This window comes from Psammomys obesus, unplaced genomic scaffold (genome assembly GCF_907164565.1).
Source record: "Psammomys obesus unplaced genomic scaffold, mPsaObe1.curated_primary_1811, whole genome shotgun sequence".
Lineage (NCBI taxonomy): Eukaryota > Metazoa > Chordata > Mammalia > Rodentia > Muridae > Psammomys > Psammomys obesus.
Window position 1 is genome coordinate 23,013,542 of NW_026596109.1, and position 18,107 is coordinate 23,031,648.

The following is an 18,107-nucleotide window of genomic DNA, read 5'->3' on the forward strand; positions in this document are numbered from 1 at the left end:
TTTTGTATAATTGCCTCTTGAGTTCCAGTGCCTTTGTGACGTAAAGTCGCATGTATAGTGCTGTGTGCACTAAGAGACTCATTAGTAAAGTACCGATGTGAACGAAGAGGATGCTTGTAGTTAGGATTAGGCACTGAGAACAAAACAGAGGCGGGGAAGTAAATACGAGAGAAGTGTAAATCACGGAAATGATGTAAGGTGAGCACACCCAGCAAAGAGGAAGAGGTAGAGAAACAGTATGCTAAGCTAAAACAATCCTATCAGCAGAGTCAGAAGAGAGAGAGGGAGGGGGGAAGGGGAGAGAGAGAACCAGAGCACAAAGCTTGTCCTTAGATTCAATGAAGGTGGTGTCAAAGCACTCACCAGGGTGTGGGGCGGCTGTGCAGTCTCTTCCCTTGGCCCCTCTGGGTGGTCTACTAAGGGGCTCTTTTTGGGGGAGGGGAGTCACTGTAGTTAGGCTACAGCTCAGACCAGACTTCTACTTTGAACATTGCATGGTTCAGAGTCAAAATTGCCCTGCTCCATCAACAGCCTGCAGGCTGTTTCAGAGTTTATTCCCTTGACCTGTGGCTTTCCAGAGTGTACGGACTTTTGTCTCCAGGGCTGACAAGCCATGGACCCCACAGAGGTCTTTTAAAAGTGGCCTTTTGCCACTGTTTTATTGGAATAGCAACTACGGGAGAGAATGAGGAGAGGTTTTCAACCTTCCTCTCCCTCTTTAGGTGCACCTGCCTTGTGCAGCTCTCACCTCCTTTCTCCCCCTTCACTGAAGTGCCTATTTTCTGAGTCCCCCTCTTTGTTTTAAGCTGTGGTTCTCGCACTCTCCAGTTGGGCTCCTTTCCTTACGGAGCACATTCCGAACTGGGCTGACTGCTCTGAAGTAAGCCTCTCTCCCTGTTTTACACTGTCAAGTTTCCTATTTTTCTTTGCTACAGAAGCTGGTATTTCCCACTATCCCCACCTCTTAGGTAGCTGTGCCCAGATATCCCAGATTATTCCCAGAGAGTCTGGCAGTCCATGGGTGGGAGTCGTCCTCCATCTTCTGGAAGCCTGGCTTGGACGCTCATGCTTTTTATAGTGTCTATTTTAGAATGTAGTAATTTAATTTTAATGAAAGGCCGCTTGTCAGGTCTTTCAGGAATCTTGCCCTTGGTGTCACATCTAAAACCTGCCTACCAAGCCCAAGGCCACTTAGATTTTCCCCAACATTCTCTTTTAAGGAGTTTTATTACATTTCAGTGTGTGTATGTGTGCCACCTCCACCCTATCTTAGGAATTTTGTAGTTTTACATTTTACCGTTAGTGTTTGTAAAGGTTACGATGTCGGTCTAGAGATTCATTGTCGTTTTTTCATGTGGAGATCCCTTTGTTCCAAACAACTTTTGAAGGGTCTTTCATTCTGTTCATTGTATCACTTTGGTCCTTTGTCAAAGAAATACTGACTGTATATGGGCTGGCTCTATTTCTGTCTGCCTCTTCTTCATTAATGCCAGGGTGCTGTCATCATGGGACTTTATGGGGGCTTTGAGTTTGAGCACTGGCCACCTCAGCTGCTTCTCTTCGCTATTGTGTTGACCAGGCTGGCTCTTTTGCTCGCCATTAAACATTAAAATAATTTATGATTCCTATAATTTGAGGTCTTGATGGGAACTGAATGATTCTAACTTAAGCTGGGAAGAACGGATCACTGGAGAACACGGAGTCTTCTCAACCACAAACAGGCAATGTTTTTCTATTGCTTGGTTCTTATTCAGCGTCTTATAATTCTCCTCGTATACACCTTACAGCTTGGTTAGGTTCATACTTAAGCATTTTATTCTCAGGAGTGCTCTCCTAGCTACGTTGTTCTTGTTTGTGTCCATGTATGTGTGCAATGTTGAGGACTAAGGCCTGTGCATGCTGGGCAAGCACCACCACTGACTCAGATCCCCAACAGTAAGGATGTGTTTTCAACTTCAGATTCTATTTGCTTTGTGTCAGAATATAAGAAACTGATTGACTTCCATTAACTCTGCATCTTCCAATCTTGCAATAGCTGCTTATTAGCTACAAATATTTTCTTATTAATTCTGGAATTCATGAATTCTAAAAATGCAAATTGATAATTACATAACCAAGGCTATACTTCTAACTTGTTAAAATGCAAAAGTAGCCTTAGCAAAATCTTGCATCTTGCTTTTTTTTTTGGGGGGGGTGTTATTTCAAGATAGATCTCAATGAATTTATTTCAGAGCCTTCAAAATCATCATCACAATTACACATTTTAAAATAGTAATGAATTAAATGACACAATTTGCCATCTTCAGCCATTTTAAGTGTGTGGGTCAGTAAGCAGGTTAAGTATAGTTGCCCTGTTAGAAAATTAACCTCTAGAATGTTTTAATCATGAAACACCAAATCCTTATATGCACGTACCAAATAGGTCATGGGTCTCCTGTCCCGTCAACCATGGCAACCACAGGTTCTACTTGCCAACTCTATGAATTTGGTTCCAGTTGATACCTCTTTCAGTGGAATGGTGTCTTTTTATGACTGGTGTTTCCTTAGCACCATGTCTTCAGCGTCCACCCATCTGTGTTGCAGCAGATGTCAGGGCTGTCTGTTTGTGAAGCTGAGCATCCCGGTGTGTGTGTGTGTATATACACCACATTTTGTTTATCCATTCAGCTGTCGGGGGACATTTGGGCATTTCCACCTCTTCACTGTTATGAATAATACTGCTGTCGGCGTGGAAGCAGAGATACCTGTTTGAGTTCTTCCTCTGAGTTCTCTTGGGCATGTGTAGAAAGTGGTAATGATGGATCATACAGTAATTCTGTTTGAAGGATTTTTAGGAACTACCATGCGGTTCGCAGATGACTGTGCTATCTATTTACCATTCCCATTTCTAGGAACAGTGTACAAAAGTTTCAACCCATCTTGCCAACATAAAAAAAAAAAAAAAACAACACCGAATTTTAGTCAGCTGTAAAGACACAAAATTTTCAAGAAAATAGATGGATATGGAAATAATTTTATTTCCTTTTATTAAAAATAGATTCTTGGAAGATAGAAAGTCCTGGAGGGGACAGGAGCTCCACAAGGAGACCAACAGAGCCAAAAAACCTGGGCCCAGGTCAGCCTGCAGAGACCGATGCTCCAGCCGTGCCTTGAGAGGACCTAGATGCCCTGCCCAGCTGTAGCCCATAGGCAGCCCACTCTCAGTGTATGTTCCTTAGTAAGAGCAGCAGGGTCTGTCTCTGACATGGGCTCAGTGCTGGCTCTTTGATCACTTCCTCCTGAGGGGGCAGCATTGCCAGGCCACAGAGGAGGATCCAGACAGTCCTGATGAGACCTGATAGGCTACAGTCAGATAGTAGGGGGAGGAGGTCCTCCCCTATCAACACCTTTCGGGCCAGTGGCAAGCGGGAAAGTGTGTTTCTCCCTGTCCCCGTCATCATCTCTGGCAAAGATGAGTGGGAAGCCCGAGACAACTTTATGGTTTACCATCTGCTGGTGATGGGTATGGAGGACCAGTAAGGCTCCTCAAGCTCACAGCTTACAGAGCTGTAGCTTCAAAGGTGCTGGGAACGACGGGTGGGACTTGGGGTCAGAGACAAAGACAGGACATTAGACTGTAATAGGAGGCCACATCAGTGACCCTCCAAATGCATTCCCTGAGCCACATTTCCATACTTCCATGTGGCACTGTGTAAAGCAAGGGCCGGGTGCTGTGTGCACTCTCTTTGTGATGTCCGAGGGAGGGGCCTAGGCCAAAGGAGCTCAAGTCTCCTCTAACAAGCAGGCTGTGGCAATGGGTGCCGGTTCCTCGCTGCAAAAACCTACGAGAAGGAGAAGGAGAAACGTTTGTCTGTTTCAGGAGGTCTGGACAGAGACTTTTGCTCAATAAACACTTCATGACTAATGTAAATAAGAGCAGGAGATGAAATTTTGGTCAAGATTTATTTTATTATATGAATGATTTGTTCACACTGCACGTCTGTGCTTGGCACCTGAGGAGGTCAGAAGAGGGACCTGGATCCCCTGGAGCCGGAGTCCTGAGCTGCCGTGTGGGTGCCGGGAACTGAACCTGGGCCTTCTTCAAGAACAAGCACGCTTACCACTGAGCCATCTCTCCGGCCCCCAGGGAGAACATTTAAAAGATGAGGGAGAACAAGTTTAAACATTCTAGCTCTTGTTATTACTACAGCAACCTCTGATGCTTCAAATGTGCGGTTTCAGAGTTTAAAAAGTGCACGCGTGAACATAAGCCATTGAGAACTTTATTTAGGGTTACTTTGCTATCGTTATGCCATGCTTCATGCGCCAGCTTTCCGTATATTAAAATCCATACATGGAGGGTTTTATCGAATCAGGTCAATATAAAAGATATGAAAAGGGCAGGTTTCTTCGTGGAGTTCCTGATGATTTACACCAAACCAAAGTGAACCATTCTGAGGGAACCAACATCTCCAATGTCCTGCAAGGAAAAAGATAAAAAACAATTAAAACCACGTTCAAACACAGTCCAGCTGGCTTAAACAGTGAGAGGAAGTAAAAACGTACTGTTTATGTAAGCAGACTTGCACGTTTGCCTTATCAGTCATTACAATTTTCATAGCTCCTTGTAAAATTGATCCAAAACTAATGCATGAGACATAAAAAGGCAAAGGAGGAGGAAGAGGACAAGACTGTGAAGCTACTGCAGACTCCAGTGACAGACATCATTTGTGACTCCACCTCAGTGGGTTTCAAGGTTCCTAGAATGTGTCCACCTGCCTTCTACTCTTCTTACCCTCCTGGTGTCTGGCAACCCTTCTACTTCAGGTACTTTTGTTTGTTTTGGTTTGGTTTTTGAGACAGGGTTTCTCTGTGTGACTGAGTCCTAGCTGTTCTGGATTAGGACTGGTAGAGCAGGCTAGTCTGGAACAGACTTTGTAGAGCAGGCTAGCCTCAAACTCACGGAGATCTGCCTGCCTCTGCCTCTGGAGTGCTGGGATTAAAGGAGTGAACCACCATGCCTGGCCCTCAGACTACCTTTTTATTTATTTTTATTAACCAATGGAGAATGGTTTTACTCAAACTGTTAGAAATGTGAAGGCTGAGAAACCCCAGTCTGGAGCTCTGCTCTTACTGCAGTCTTTATCCCTTCCCAGCTGGGCAACCATGGGAATGGCTTAATCTCAGTTGTTTATATGGGGCTAAAAGCAGCCTCACCAACAGATTACTCGTGAGAGCTACATCTTAACCAAAAATACTAAGGCTGGTGCCTGCTATGATAAGGACCTGGAAGATATAATAGTTCCTGCAATTTTATTTTTTGTTGGATATATCCAATAGATGTTGGAAAAGTGGTGATAAAATTGTGGAAAATACTGTTATTCCTATGGTTTGTTCCCTAAAGGCTGGTTAGGTTGTAGGGTCTTTGAGGTGAGGCTGAGTGACGATAAGCCATTAGAGGCAGTGTTCTCCTCAGGACCTCATGCTGGACTAGACTGCGCTGCTGGGCAGCAGGAAGCCTAACTCCCATCTCTCACGCCTGTCTTGTCCTGAGGCTTCTCCACATAGCGCCTGGCGCTGAGATACCATGTTCCCCCGAAGCCCTTGCAGGCTGCGGAACTGATGTTACCCAATCCTGTGCTTTCAGCTTCCACACTGCAGCCAGAATTTATTCTTTATAAAGTCCATAGCCTTAGGGTTTTCTTACAGCAAAAGAAAATATTGTTAAAAGAAATATACATGTTTATTGAAGCACTACTTACTATAGCCAAGTTAGGCAATCAGCCCAGGTGTTCATTCATGGCAAAACAGATGGAGTGTGGTATGTGTGGGTACGTATATATGTGTACAGACACACACACAATGGAGTCTAAGTAAGCCATAAAAACAACGAAATTATGTAATTAGTAGAAAAATGGGTGGAATGAGATCAACAAATAACCATTTTCTCTTTTTGGTGCAGTCTAGATCATATATGTACATCTATTTATAAATATAATATGCATATAAATAGTTATGTGTTCTATATGACATGTAAGTAGAAGACTAGGAAGGACTAGAGGATGGGGAGGGAGAGAATAAGGGAATAACTATGGTTAAAATTTACAGTATGCTCAAATAAAAGTATCTTTACTAAACAACAAACACTATATATATTAATCTATAATTGAATGCACATCTATTATAGTCACAATGTGCTGTATTTATTGATGTATCATGTGTATATATGTGTATATCATACATCTGTCTTTATATGCGTTCATAAAACAGGTCCGGCTGATGGCTCATGAGTAAAGGCATGTGCTGCCAAGCCTGAGTTTGACCCCCAGAATCTACATGATGCAATGAGAGAACAGTTTCACAAATTGCCCTCTCACCCCCACGTGCACACTCTATCACATGCTTGTCATTTCCACACCGCTACACACACAAAATAAACAGATGTAAAGCAATTTCTAAAAGAAATTGCAAAGAAATATTTTAAATATACATATGTATAAAATTTATCAGTGTCTTTAAGTTCTAGCAAACTGAATGCTGTAGATTCATGCGTATGCATTGGAATATAGACTGTTTTCCTCCTAGGTAAATCCAGATTTAAAAAATAATGTCAGGATAGGTATGACTATAAAAAAGTTGGTTGAGCCAAGTCCAGGCTAGTCCTTATAATCACAGCCCTTGTGAAGATGAGGTAGGAGGTTTGCCCTGAGTTTGAGGCTAGTAACCTCCAATGAGCCTGGGATACAGAGTGAACTTAAAGAAAAGGAAAAAAAGTAGATTGAGGTAATGATGCAGGTAATTACTGTTATTGTTAGCAGTTAAAATTAAGAAACTTCTACTTCACTCATTCAGAAAGTGACTTCATACAATCCTATGGGGCATGTGCCTTTGTATCTGTTTTACAAAGAAGAACTTCAGCCCGAGTGAGATTCAAATGATGTGTCCAAAGTGACGCCATTAATTGTGTAGCTATCATTCATAATGATGCCTTCCAATGGATCACTTCACGAGACCTTTGATGGACTATTCATAATACTATGAGGTTTTTGCTTTTTGGGACTTTTCTCTTTCGGAATTGATGACTTAGGTAGGGTATCAGAGATAGAATATAGATAAGTGCTTAGGACCACCTGTCAGAAATTATATTTTATATGTGTTTTTTATAAAATTATATGAAATGAAAGCGTTAGATAAGTTTGCCATGCTGTCTTTTTAAGTCTTCTGAATAATTTTAACCATCCACTAGTGAAAGAGTGATATGCATAGATATACATGGACACAGAGACATACATGGACACAGAGACATACACAGACACACAGAGAGAGACTGCCACTGTATTACTCGGTTTCCAGCCTATTTTCAACTGCTGATGGTTCTCCAGGGAGTTTTGCTAAAAATAAAGAGCTGAGCAGTTCTCTGGATGCTGTTCCCGTAGTCTGGTTAATAGGCCAACAGAAAGCACTGGCAGAGTTAAGCCGTGTCCACTGTTCCCACAGGAGACCTTACCTGCTCCCTTTGGTCTTCCTTCAGTTCTCCTAAAATGAGATCACAACACCAGTGACTGAAAATCTAATAAACAATCACAAATACATTAAGATGTTGAAAACATTAGAGAAAATGACGGCCAGATCTTAACCATCATAAGAGTGCCAGTTACGGGGGAACGCTTAGCTCGCTCGACTCTGGAGGCTGACACTCACCAGTAAGTGGAGAGTGCCCACAATGCTTCTTTCTAAAAACAAGTTTTTGAGACCTGGTCTCACTGTGTAGCCCTGGCTGCCCTGAACTCATTACATAGACCAGGCTGGCCTTGAACTCACTCACAGATCTGCTTGCCCCTGCCTCCCCAGCACTCTGGATTGGGGGCAGGGGCCACCATGCCCAGCTTGTTTTCTTAGAGTGACATCTTCCCAGCATGGCAGGTAGGTTCCGGGGCTCTGGCTGCAGGGAAAGCCATTGCACAGCCACGCAGACTCCGCTATGGACACGGTGTGGCTCCTTTCCTGTCCTCAGCTGCACACATCAGCTGCGGTGGGAGTGGACTCAGACACAGGATGGGTGGGTCAAGCTAAGGTCATCTTCACAGGAAGTGCTGAGAGGGCAGGAATGCACACGCCTCTCCTCTCCCACATTATTCTGCATGTTGAAATGCTGCTGCTTTCCAAGGTCTGTTCAGCTGATTGCTTTGTCACTTTGTCACGTGGTCTCGGGGTAGCACCGTTAGAGAGTCTCTTATGTCATCGCTTCTGTTCCATATTTACTACATTCCTATGCGCACTGCTTTCCTGCCAAACTGGACAAGAGCCAAACCACCTTCCAGAGGTTCTAGAGCAAGCCTGCTGGAGTAGAAGCTCCAGGCTAACTTACCATGTACGAGAGTTTGCTAGAAACATGTCTCAAAGGGTCCCATTCTAGAGCTAGTGAACTAGAATTAACCTTTACGGGGCTCCTCAAAGGTACCTGTGTTTATCCATACAGTTGCTAATGGTCGCCTTTGTTCTCATCAGATAAGTCATCATTTTCTATTCTATCAGTCTCACTCACTGGAAAGGCTTAGGGTTTCTCATCGGTAATTTACAGAAACTCCGATTTCCCATCATCCTTTGTGGGGCCTGAGCTCCATACCTTCTGCATCCCAGGTGGTGCCCACTGAAGAGTCAGTGCAGGAGTCCTCCTCCTCATCCCTTCTCTCAAGTGCCTGTCTCTCAGGCGGGAGCCTCCTAAATGGAAAAAAGGATTAAGAAAAACATAAGAACTTTATACTCTAATGCTTAGTGTAGTGACCATATTTAAATATTTTAAAAAGTCTTCTGAATATTTTAAAAACAAATTTACAAAATGTCCTTGAAAGCTTTCAACAATATATTGTTTTAATATCATTATGTTAAAAAGAAATACCTTTCTTTTCTGAAATGTTATTATTCTTAATTTTAATAAGATCTCAATATACCCTGACTGGCCTACAGCTCATTCTGTAGCCCAGGCTGGCCTTGAACACACAGAGATCTACCTGCCTCTGCTGGGATTAAAGGCGTGTGCCACTCCACCAAGCCCAAATCTTATTTTTAGTAAACTGCTCATGCAGTTCTGGGACTCCAGGATGACATCCTGTGCTTCAGAGGCAACGTCCTAGCTCTGAGGAATGCCTCTGGCTCTTACTTCTTACTGTGCAGTTACACTCTTGTCCCTCCTCCCTCTTACAGACCTTTCCCTCTCACAAATAGTCCGCCCTCTGCTTTCATGCTCTGTTTTGTTTTGGAAACCTGGGTTCCACATATAAGAAAAACATGAAATATGTGCCTTTCTGAGTCTGGCTTATTCACTGAAGATTATGATGCCATTTTATTCTATAAAGGTGGAAAGCCACTTTCAGTTATTCTGCAATTAAATATTTACGCCACTTGTATCCTGCTAGCTCCCTCTCTAGGGCTCACCCGCCACGCTGCTTCTTCACTTTCCTGGTTCCTGCTAACTACTCAGGTTACGGACTCACACCTGACTGTGGGGCTAGGAACCACAGATGAAAGAGAACATGCGCTTTGCGTCTTTCTGAGTCTCACTCGGTATGACCTTTTCTAGTTCCACCCATTTACCGGTGAATTTTATGTTTTCATTTTTCTTTATAACTGAATAGGATTCTGTTGTGTATATGTACCACAATCTCATTCTCCGTCTGTCAGCTGAAGGACAGTTAGGCTGTTCCATTCCCTAGCCACAGTGAACGTGGCTGAGCACTATCTCTACAGTAGGATGGCAAGTCCTTAGGCATTTGCCAGCGAGTGTTAGTGCTGGTTCATATGGTAAGTTTTTGTGGATTCTCCCTATCGATTTTCAGCAGGGGTACCCCACTTTGCATTTCCATCAACAGTGAATGAAGGTTCCCTCTCCCCACCATTCCTCCAGCATTTGTTTTCACTTGTTGTTACTCTTAGACATTCTGACTGGGGTAAGATGAAATCTCAGTGATTTAGATTTGCCTTTCCCCAATTGTTAAGGATGAGGAACATTATTTGAGGTACTTCTTAGCTATTTTCATGTCAACATTTGAGCCCACTGTTTGAATGGGTTGTTTATTTTTTGCCTTTGATTTTTGATACATTCTGGATATAAATCTTCTACCAGATAATGGCCAGGAAAGATTCTTTTCCATTCTTCTCAAATGACTGTTTCCGTAGCTGTGATGAAGCCTTTTCGTTTCATGAGGCCCCCCCTTAGCGGTTGTTGGCCTTGATTCCTGACAAATAAAGCCTGTTCAGAAAGTCCTTTCCTGTACCTCACAGGGTTCTACCTATGCTTTCTTCTAGCAGTCTTGGTGTTTCAGGCCTCACACTAACGTCTTTGATCCTGCTGGAGTTAGTTTTGTGCAAGGTGGCTGATAACAGGTCTAATTTTGTTCTTCTGCATGCAGACATTCTGTTGAAGGTGTTGCCTTTTCTCTGGAGTGCTTTTGGCATCTCTGGACTATCAGATGTCTGTAGTTACATGTGCTCATGCCACTGGTCTAAATGTCTTGTGTGGCAGCGCTGTAGTCTTACTATGATGGTGCTGTCCTGCATCTTGAAATCCTGCATTGTTTTTCTCACAACTGCTTTGCCTATACTTGGTCCTTTCTGTTTCCAAGTACATTTTAGTGGTTTTTTCTTCTTCTATTTTTGTGAGGATGAGGTAAAGATTCTGATTGTGCTTGCCCTGAATCTATAGCCACACTCCTGTCTCCTTCCTGACTGTAATTGGATGCTTTGTGTCTTTCTCCACAGAGGCCATCTTAGCTGTGCTCACCATGTATTATACACAGGCTTTATTATGCTGGACTATGTTCCCTCCAGTTCTCCTCTCTTTAGGGCGCTTATCATAAAGGTTGTTAGATTCTGTCAAATGCTTTGCTACATCCATGAAGTTCATTGTATGGTTTCTTACATTTATTGACTTATTTTGAACCTCCCCTGAATCTCTGGGATGACGCCAACTTGATCATGGTAGGTGATCTTTTTGGTATGTGCCTGTGTATGTTTGCAAGTGTTCACTGAGGATGTCTGCATCTGTATTGTCTCAATTACTATGACTTCTGCTGCGATAAAACCATGGTATAAATCCACCTGGGGAGGAGTTTATTCTGCTTACACTTCCAAATCACAGTCCATCATCTGAGTCCTAGCTCCCCTTTCTTATAGCACCCATGACCCCAGGACAAGCGAGGGCTCTCCTATGTCAACTGTCAACCAAAAAAACGCACCCCAGGCTTTGCCCATAGGCCAGTCTGGGGGGCCTCCTCAGCTGAGCTTTTCTCCCTCCAAATGACTCTCTCCTGTGTCAACTGACATTGAAACAAGCATACATATATAATACACATTGACAAAAATTAGCCAGTATATATATATGTGTGTGTGTGTATATATATGTATATATGCACACAAACATATATAATATAGAATACATATCATGTGTGTGTGTACATTCTGGCTAATTTTTATGTCAACTGGCACAAGCCAGAGTTTGGAAGGAGAGAAGCTCAGTTATATATATACATATATATGTATGAAAAAAGTATTCATTGGGGATAGTGGCCTGTGGTTTTGTTTTGGATTTTTTTTGGGGGGGGTTATATCTTTACTACGTTTTAAGCTTTACTGCCCTATGGCCAAATAGGATATACAAAGTAATTTCTATTTTTCTGTTAAGATTTGTGTCCCAGCATGTGGCGCAATTTAGAATGGTTTATGAATAGAAGTTTGAGTGCAGGACTCTGTAGACGTCTGTTAAGTCCTTTTCCTGTATGATGCCAGTTAATTATGATGTTTTGTATTTTTCCTAGATGACCTGTCTGTGGGGGGACGGTGTATAGAAGTCACCTGCTATCATTGGGTTGGGGTTCGTCTGTGACTTTAATGTCTCTTGTATCCTTTGAATAAAATCAGGGTTACATACTTAGAACTCCTAGGTCTTGATTTGTCAATCACTTGATTAGGACAGAGTGTCTTTTATCTCTTTTGGTTAGTTTATTTGAAGTTTATTTTATCATTTTTATCAGGATACCAATGCCTGTTTGCTTTCTAATCTCATTTGATCAGAATATTTTTTTTCTTCCATTCACTTTAAGGTGGTGTTTATTTTAAAGCTAATGTGAGTTTCTTGTCCACAACAGAGAGATGGACTTTTTTTTTTTAATCCATTGTGTTAGCCAGTGTCTTTTGATGGGAGAGTTGAAAACATTGATATGTAGAATCATTATTAAGAAGTATATGTTGATTGTAGTAATTTTGTTGTTTGTTTTGCTGTTTGTGTTCCAGTAATTACAGCCTTATTTATTTGCTCTCTAGTGTTCTTGGCTATGCCAATGTCCTCCCTTTAACTAAAGTATTACTTCTAGTATTCTCATTAGGGCTATGTTTGATAGAAAGGAGCATTTTTAGCCAGCCTATCTGCATCACAGAAAGTTTTTCTCCATCAGCTGTGACAGACTCTTGCTGGGCAGTTGTGGTCTTTTATGACTTGGAGTTCACTGCTCCACATGCTTTTGGCTTTCAGTGTGTCCAGTGAGAGATTAGTAGTTACTCTGATGGGTTTTCCTTTATCAGTGACTTATAGGTTTTTCTCTTGCAGTTTTCAATACTCTCTCTTTGTTCAGTATTTTAATTATTATATGAAGTAGGAGTTCCTTTTCTGGTTGTGTCTATTTGGTGTTCTGTGTGCTGCTTCTATCTGTATAGGTGTGTCTTGCCTTAGTTTTCATAAGTTTTCTTTTATTATCTTCCTGAAGAACCATCCATGTCTTTGACCGGGAATTCTTCTCCCACATCTATAATTCAATAATTATAATAATTATTGAATAATTAAATAATTCAAAGATCTCATCTGTTCATGTCATCCCACATTTCTGCACATTTAAAGACAAAAAGGTGTCTTTAAAGTTTTCACATTCTTTGCATATGTAGTCTCATCTACCTTCTCTTCTAGTCCTGATGCTGTCTTCTACTTGACTCCGTTTACTCATAAGGCTTCGCTGATGCTTTTGAAATTGTATCACTGTTTTTTAGTTCCATGTTAACAACTTCTCCTCAGTAAGTTTATATATCTTTATTAAATCTGGTTTTCAAGCCTGAGATTTTCTTGATCATTAAATGAATAAAATTGAGCTGTAGATCTCTTTTCCTGAGCATCACTCAGGCATTTACTGTTATTCTTTTTAAGTTAATGGAATCATTTGATTACATCTCATTTCAATTTCTTAAATACTTTGGTAAAGATATGATTGTTTTTAGAGATCTGTGTCCTGGATTTCATCTCGGTAGTTCTCACAGGAGAAAGTTTATATAGGGCTATGTGGATTTCTTGGCTATGTATTCAATGAAAGAATTTAGGCTGCCTCAAACTAGACCAAAGTGGGAGAAGGCTGGCTGGGGTCAGAGGTCAATTCCTTAAACAATGGGAAGGGGCGAGGAGGAGGAGCTTCAGCTTGTTAGACTTGGGGATCCTGGATCCCTGCCTTGAGTGGCAGGTGTGGGATCCCTGGTAGGAAGAGATTGGCAGAGAACCCCAAATGCATGTAGACAGGCTAGTAGGAACAGATGAGGAGGGAGGGGGAGGTAGAGCTGGGGGAAGTCTGGGTTTACACCACATGTGGTGGTTGGTCCTCAGGGTGTGATGACTGGCTGGGAGGGAGGGTTGAGGTGAGCAGCATGGCTGATCTAGGAGGGCACAGGGTGCTTCCCTGGGCCCCTCCAGTGCAGTGGCTGGAGGGGTCTCTGGAAGAGAGCAGCTCTGTGTGTGTGCTTGAGTTTTGACTGTGACTTACCATATAAGGTCATCTGTGAAGTCTGCTAATTTTGGCACTAAAATATCTTGGATCTGGGAATATTTCAGAGTTTGGATTTTTGAGTTAGTAATGTTTCAACTTTATTGATAATTTGTTGTTGTTGACTTGTTCCTATAGAGTTATGAGAGACTGTTCTAGTGTCCCATTGCCACATTCTTCTTTATTTTGGTAATGGCAACTCCAAGGTTTCTTTGTCTTATATTTTCTGAAAGAGATTGTATATAAATAATTGTTTTGTTTTGTTAATATCCTGAATGCTAGCTAGAATCCACCAATATGATCTGTGTCTGGACATAATCTTTTTCAAAGTTTTTATTTTGTTGATAGTTTTATTTTGTTTCTAGACAGATTCTTACTTTACAGCTTGAACTGGTGCTCCTCCTGTCTTAGCCTCCCTCAGTGCTGGGATTTCAGACAAGCGTTATGCATTCAGCTGGATGCATGCTCTTATCAGCAGTATTTTCTTACTTATAATTGCCTAGAGTTTAATTTCTTTTTCTTTATGTGTTTTCTCATTGTGGAAACTCAGTTCGTTGATGAAGACATTTTGTTAAATATGTTCATTTAGCTTTTTTTTTTCTTTTTATGATGCGGTATTGTTTTTTGAATTTTATTTTTTTCTTATCAGTTACATTTTATTAACTCTGTATCCCAGCCGTGTCCCGATCCCTCTTTCCCTCCCAACCCCTCCCTCCCTCCCTCCTCTCCACTGTGCCCCTTGCCAAGTCCACTGATAGTGGGGACCTCCTCCCCATTCATCTGATCCTGTTTTATCAGGTATCTTCAGGACTGGCTGCAAAGCTCTCCTCTGTGGCCTAACGGGACTGTTCCTCCCTTGGGGGGTGGGGAGGCCAAAGAGCCAGTCATTGAGTTCCTGTTAGAAATAGTCCTTGTTCCCCTCATTATGGGAAACCAATTGGTTACTGAGCTACCACAGGCTACATCTGAGCAGAGGTTCTAGGTTACATTCATACATGGTCCTTGGTTGCATGTCGTCTCAGAAAAGACCCTGTGCCCAGATATATTTGGTCCTTGTGGAGCTCCTATCCTTTCCTCATCAGACTAACTCCCCTTCTTTCTTATGATTCCCTGTACTCTGCCAAAGGTTTGGTCATGAGTCTTTGCTTTGAAAACACTGTTAGTTAGAGTCTTTCAAATGCGCTCAATAGACTCCCATCATACGTTCAATGCACATCCCCTCTGTCTTTCTAAGCGAGGATTGATAATCTTACCCCATGTCCGCTCTCTTGATTATCTTTTTTAGGTGTATAGGTTTCATTATGTTTATCATATCTTATAGGTCTATATAAGTGAGTATATACCGTGTTTGTCTTTCTCCTTCTGGGCTATTTCACTCAGGATGATCTTTTCTAGGTCCCACCATTTGCCTGCAAATTTCATGATTTCCTCCTTTTTGATTGCTGAGTAGTATTCCATTCTGTAAAAAAACCACAATTTCTGTACCCATTCCTCCGTTGATGGACATCTGGGTTGTTTCCAGGTTCTGGCTATTACAAATAAAGCTGCTATAAACATGGTTGAGCAAATACCCCTTTTGTGTACTTGAGCAAACTTTGGGTATATACGTAGCAGTGGTATAGCTGGGTCTTGAGGAAGCACTATTCCTAATTGTCTTAGAAAGCGCCAGATTGATTTCCAGAGTGGTTGTATCAGTTTACATTCCCACCAGCAGTGGAGGAGGGTTCCCCTTTCTCCACAACCTCTCCAGCATGTGTTGTCCCTTGAGTTTTTCATCTTGGCCATTCTGATGGGTGTAAGGTGATATCTCAGGGTCGTTTTGATTTGCATTTCCCTGATGGCTAATGAGGTTGAGCATTTCTTTAAGTGTTTCTCTGCCATTCGATATTCCTCTACAGAGAATTCTCTGTTTAGCTCTGTTCCCCATTTTTTAAGTGGATTACTTGGTTTGCTGCTTTTCAGCTTCCTTAGTTCTTTGTATATACTGGATATTAGTCCTCTGTCAGGTAAAGGGTTAGTGATGATTCTTTCCCAATCTGTAGGCAGGCGTTTTGTTTTGATGATGGTGTCCTTTGCTTTACAGAAGCTTTTCAGTTTCATGAGGTCCCATTTATGTGATGCGGTATTTTTAAGGCCCCCCCCTACAACTCTGTGCAGTATGTCTCTGATGTGCAGATTATCTACAAGTGCAGTTTAAATCTGTGAGGGTTTGGTGACTTTTCTCTACTTATTTCTCTTATTTCTCCCCATTTTAATTTCATTACAATCAGGGAATACACTGTGGATTTTTTCAGTTTGTCTTTGAGCTTGGATGTGGCCTGCCTTATTGGATGTTTATATGAATTTAAAAAGCAATACACATTCTGTTGGTGGATGGAAAGACTTTTTAATGTAAACTCACATAGGCTTAGAAATATGCGGCCTTGCCAGGCCACTGAGGATGATGATCCAGGCAGTCCTGATGAGACTTAAATTATGGACAGATGGCAATAGTGGAGAACTCACCTTTTCAGTGGACTAGGGGAAGGGGATGGGGGGAAGAGAGGAGGGAGGATGGGACTAGAGGGAGTTGAGGGAGAGGGCTTCAATCGGGATATCTAATGAATAAATTGTGAAGAAAAAATTAAAATTTAAAAAAATATTTAAATTCTGGTGTTTTCTATAAATTCCCCTGCCACTACTCACATTTTAGTATTCTCATGTAATTGTTCTAATGTATTTTGTCTGGAATTTTCATATACTTTCAAGGAGAGCCAGCAAGGAGGGTGCTTAATACATTTAACCCGGAGCCACAAGTTAAGTTAATGGCCATATAGTATCTAGTATTTGGATACATCATAGTTTATTCTGTGATTCATTCCCTAAAGACAGAATTTGGTTGTTCACCTCTTTGTTTTATTTATTTATTTTTAATCTATTCACTTTACATCCTGATCATAGCCCCTCCCTCATCTCCTCCTGGCCCCACCCTCCCTCTCTCTTTACCCTTATTCTCCTCCCCTAGTCCTCAGAAAGGCAGAGCCCTCCTCCCCTACCAACTGATCCCAGCCTATCAAGTCTCATCAGGACTGCCTGCATCTTCTTCCTCTGTGGCCTGCATCACACCAGGGGGAAGCAATTGAGGAGCAAGCAACAGCCCCTGCTCCCCTTACTAGGATACCCACATGGAGACTGAGCTGCCAATTGGCTACATCTGAGCAGAGAGCCTAGGTCCTCTGTTGGTGCATCAGTCTCTGCAGCCGCTCTGGGCCCCGATTTGTTGGCTCTGTTGGTCTCCCTGTGCAGCTCCTGTCCCTGAGAATCCTATCCCTCCAGTCTTCCATAAGATTCCCTGGAGTCTTCCAGAGGACATGTGTGGTAGGCTCCTATCCTGTTCCCTTGCCTCAACCACTTCCGGTGTCTATTTTACTTGTCCTTCTAAATGAGGATTAAGATCGATACTTACCTTCTTTAGGTCTGTGGATTTTAGAATAGTTATTCTGTATTATATGGCTAATATCCACTTATGAGTGGATACCTTGTTTGTCTTTCTGGGTCTGGGTTACCTCACTCAGGATGATCTTTTCCAGATCCATATATTTTCCTGCAAATTTCATGATGTCCTTGTTTTTAATATCTAAGTAGTATTCCACTGTGTCGATGTACCAGTTTCTTTATCCATTCTTCAGATAAGGGACATCTGGGTTGTTTCCAGTTTCTGGCTATTGTGAATAAAGCCACTATGAGCATGGCTATACAAACATCCTTGTATGGTGGAGCATCTTTTGGGTATATGCCCAGAAGTGGTGTAGCTTGGTGTTGAGGTAGAACTATTCCCAATTTTCTGAGAAAGTGCCAGATTTCCAAAGTGGTTGTACAAATTTTTACTCCCACTAGTAATAGAAGAGTGTTTCTCTTTCTCCACATCCTTGCCAGCATGTGCTGTCACTTAAGTTTTTTATTTTAGCCATTCTGATAGGTGTAAGATGGAATCTCAGAGTTGTTTTAATTTGCATGTCCCTGATGACTAAGGATGTTGAGCATTTCTTTAAATGCTTCTTGTCCGTTTGATATTCCTCTGTTGAGAATTCTCTGTTTAGGTCTGTAACTCATTTTTAAATTGAATTATTTGGTTTATTGGTATTTAATTTCTTAAATATATCTTTATTTATTTATTTATTTATTTATTCATTTATTGCTTTATATGATGCGGTATTTTTAAGGCCCCCCCCTACAACTCTGTGCAGTATGTCTCTGATGTGCAGATTATCTACAAGTGCAGTTTATATCTGTGAGGGTTTGGTGATAGATAGATAGATAGATAGATAGATAGATAGATAGATAGATAGATAGATA

At 41.8% G+C, this 18,107-nt stretch overlaps 1 protein-coding gene across 2 annotated transcripts in view; it reads right to left on the reverse strand.

The window, feature by feature from the left end:
• Positions 1-4,244: 4,244 nt before the first annotated feature.
• Positions 4,245-18,107, reverse strand: part of Wdpcp (WD repeat containing planar cell polarity effector) — a 245,691-nt gene continuing 231,828 nt past the window's right edge. For both annotated transcript variants that reach the window (XM_055628872.1, XM_055628871.1), the window contains 3 exons: positions 8,606-8,700; positions 7,487-7,515; positions 4,245-4,459 (listed from right to left, as the gene is read on the reverse strand). In XM_055628872.1, coding sequence (XP_055484847.1) covers positions 4,409-4,459; positions 7,487-7,515; positions 8,606-8,700 — 175 coding nt within the window. In that variant the 3' untranslated portion in view covers positions 4,245-4,408. The remainder of the gene's footprint in view (positions 4,460-7,486; positions 7,516-8,605; positions 8,701-18,107) is intronic.